At 47.6% G+C, this 2,558-nt stretch overlaps 1 protein-coding gene across 1 annotated transcript in view; it reads left to right on the top strand.

Moving 5' to 3' along the window:
• Positions 1-791: 791 nt before the first annotated feature.
• LOC126406435 (uncharacterized) overlaps positions 792-2,558 on the top strand; it is a 5,801-nt gene continuing 4,034 nt past the window's right edge. Inside the window, exon 1 of the mRNA XM_050070711.1 lies at positions 792-2,375. Within this exon, the coding sequence (XP_049926668.1) occupies positions 1,771-2,375 (605 nt within the window). The 5' untranslated portion in view covers positions 792-1,770. The remainder of the gene's footprint in view (positions 2,376-2,558) is intronic.

Raw genomic sequence — 2,558 nt, 5'->3', positions numbered from 1 at the left:
CAATAAATAGCCACAAAACCACTATTCAATGCAACTATCTGCAATCAGCACATAAATGTAACTCTATATCGACTGTCCCGTCACATCTGATGTCAGATCAAAGGGGATTGGCACCGTTTGGCACGCATAATGGAAACCAAACCTGATTTGATTAACACAGCTGCAAACTAATGCGTTCACATCCCTCTCAGCCAACCACAAACAGCCACAGCATCAGATAGGGAGTATATATTCAGCATCTGTCATCTTAGAAAAGTCAAAAGAAAAGAAACAGAGTGAGACTGCGAGAGAGAAAGAGAGCGCGCGCGCACGAGAGAAACGCAAAATTGATTTACAATTGTGGTGACCTCCTCCCAGGCTACCTTTGCATCATCAGCCCGTGGAGGTCTGCTCGCAGTTCCGTATATTCAGATACTGCGAGCAGACCTCCCGGACCAAAACATAAGTTTCCTCCTGGGAGGAGTTTGGCCGTCTGACGCTGCTGCTCTCTTCTGCAGTGGCGAATTGAGTAAACTCCCATTACGCCTTCGCGCGGCGCATTTAAGGGCGAGGAGAGGGGCTCATTTGATTGGTGTGATGTGTGTAAAACCCACTCCACGCCTTCTCTCCTCCCTCTTTCCGACTTGCGCCGCTAGGAGGGACGGAGGTGGGACAGACGAGTAGCTGCGCCAGGTACACGGTGTGCCAAACTTACAAAATCCGCCTGGCCACACCCAGTTGGCGAAGCGCAGGTGCGCTGCGCCCCCACTGCGCCCGGTCTGCGAAACTAGAGCCCATGGATACATCCACATCCTTCTTCTTTAACATGGAGAGGTCCGTCTCTCAGGCCAAACAGGTGGTCTGTCTCTGCCTTCCTGTCTCTGCCGGTCCAGATCAGAGCGATAGATAAGAACAGAGTGGCGACAGCCTTTGATGTCGCCGACAGTGCGGTCACGTGGTTCATGTAAACCTCAATAGTTCCAAACACAGCCTCCGCTGTCATGTTCTTCTATGGGACAGACAGCAGTGAGCTCGCTTTTGAACGGTAAATCAATCAATCAATTTTATTTATAAAGCCCAATATCACAAATCAAAATTTGCCTCACAGGGCTTTACAGCATACGACATCCCTCTGTCCTTTGGACCCTCACAGCAGATAAGGAAAAACTCCCCCAAAAAAAACCTTTAACGGGGAAAAAAAACGGTAGAAACCTCAGGAAGAGCAACTGAGGAGGGATCCCTCTTCCAGGACGGACAGACGAGCAATAGATGTCGTACAGATCAACATAATAAATTAACAGTAAACCGTATGACACAATGAGACAGAGAGAGAGAGACAGAAACAGAGACAGAGAGAGATGCAGGATAGACGGTAATGGCAGTAGCTTACAACAACATTAATGAAAGTAATAATATTATAATTAATAATAATATATTAATATCTGATAGTATACATGTGTGACAATAATCATATGTGTATAATAACAGTAGAAGTATGACTAATGATAACAGCAGCAGCAGGAGGCATCTGGCAGGACCACGGCAGCAGCACAACCACACACGTCACACTATCCAGGCACCGCTGCAATACGAGTTAACCTGAGAGACAGTGGAGCACAAAGGCTCCGGAGAAGAAGCCGAGTTAGTGACATCCAGAATGGCCGAGTTAGCAAGATGCAGTAATTGGCCCGTTGCACAAGAGGGCGTCGTTTAACTTCCGGGTTCTTCGGGGTGAGCATTACTGTTTCCGGTTGTAGTGGAGAAGCGAGAAGAAGTGAATAGATAGCGAACATGAGTGTATTTAAGATTAAGGAGAAACGATTGACATATCAACGGCAAGAGAAGAAAACGTCCCTGCATTGTTGTGTGCCTCAATGTGCTAATTCGTCGAGGTACAACTCAGAAATTAGTTTTCATCGGTTTCCAATTGATCCGGAGGTACGGGCTCAGTGGCTCATTAAGATCCGAAGAGACAACTTCAATCCCACCCAAAATACACGCCTCTGTAGTCGGCATTTCCAGACTGGTGACTTCGCTGTGACAGCTGGGGGACAGAGAAGACTAAACAAAGGAGCCGTACCTTCTCTGTTTGCCTGGAATGATTACACCATACCCGCACCGAGGCTTAACGTTTGGGTCCGCCGGCCGAGATGCCCTTCCCCGGACTTAGCAGCGTCTGACTCCGACTCCGAGATGGAAGTGCAGGAGGCGCCTGAGCATGATTACTGCGTTACTCCGATGACCTCAGTAATGTCAGATGAGTTGGCAAGCGAAAACGAAGCACTGAAGAGAAAAGTGCAGGAGCTACAAAACCAGCTTGAAACTTTACAGCTGCAGTCTCGTTTTGGGCTGCAACGCCTTGCAGGATCAGACGAGGATATTCGTTTTTACACAAGGTTGGTCATTGTTTTTGTTTTTTTTGAATAGCATTAAATTAACGATCTTTTGTCAACTGTTGATTCATGTAACTCTGCTGTTCTGGTGCTGCTTGACCTGTCAGCAGCCTTTGATACCGTAGATCATAGGATCCTCCTGTCTCGCCTGGAACAGTGGGTGGGTATCACAGGTACTGCCCTTCT

Source organism: Epinephelus moara, chromosome 19, assembly GCF_006386435.1.
Source record: "Epinephelus moara isolate mb chromosome 19, YSFRI_EMoa_1.0, whole genome shotgun sequence".
NCBI classification, from domain to species: Eukaryota; Metazoa; Chordata; class Actinopteri; order Perciformes; family Serranidae; genus Epinephelus; species Epinephelus moara.
This window is presented reverse-complemented; position numbering and strand designations above follow the sequence as displayed.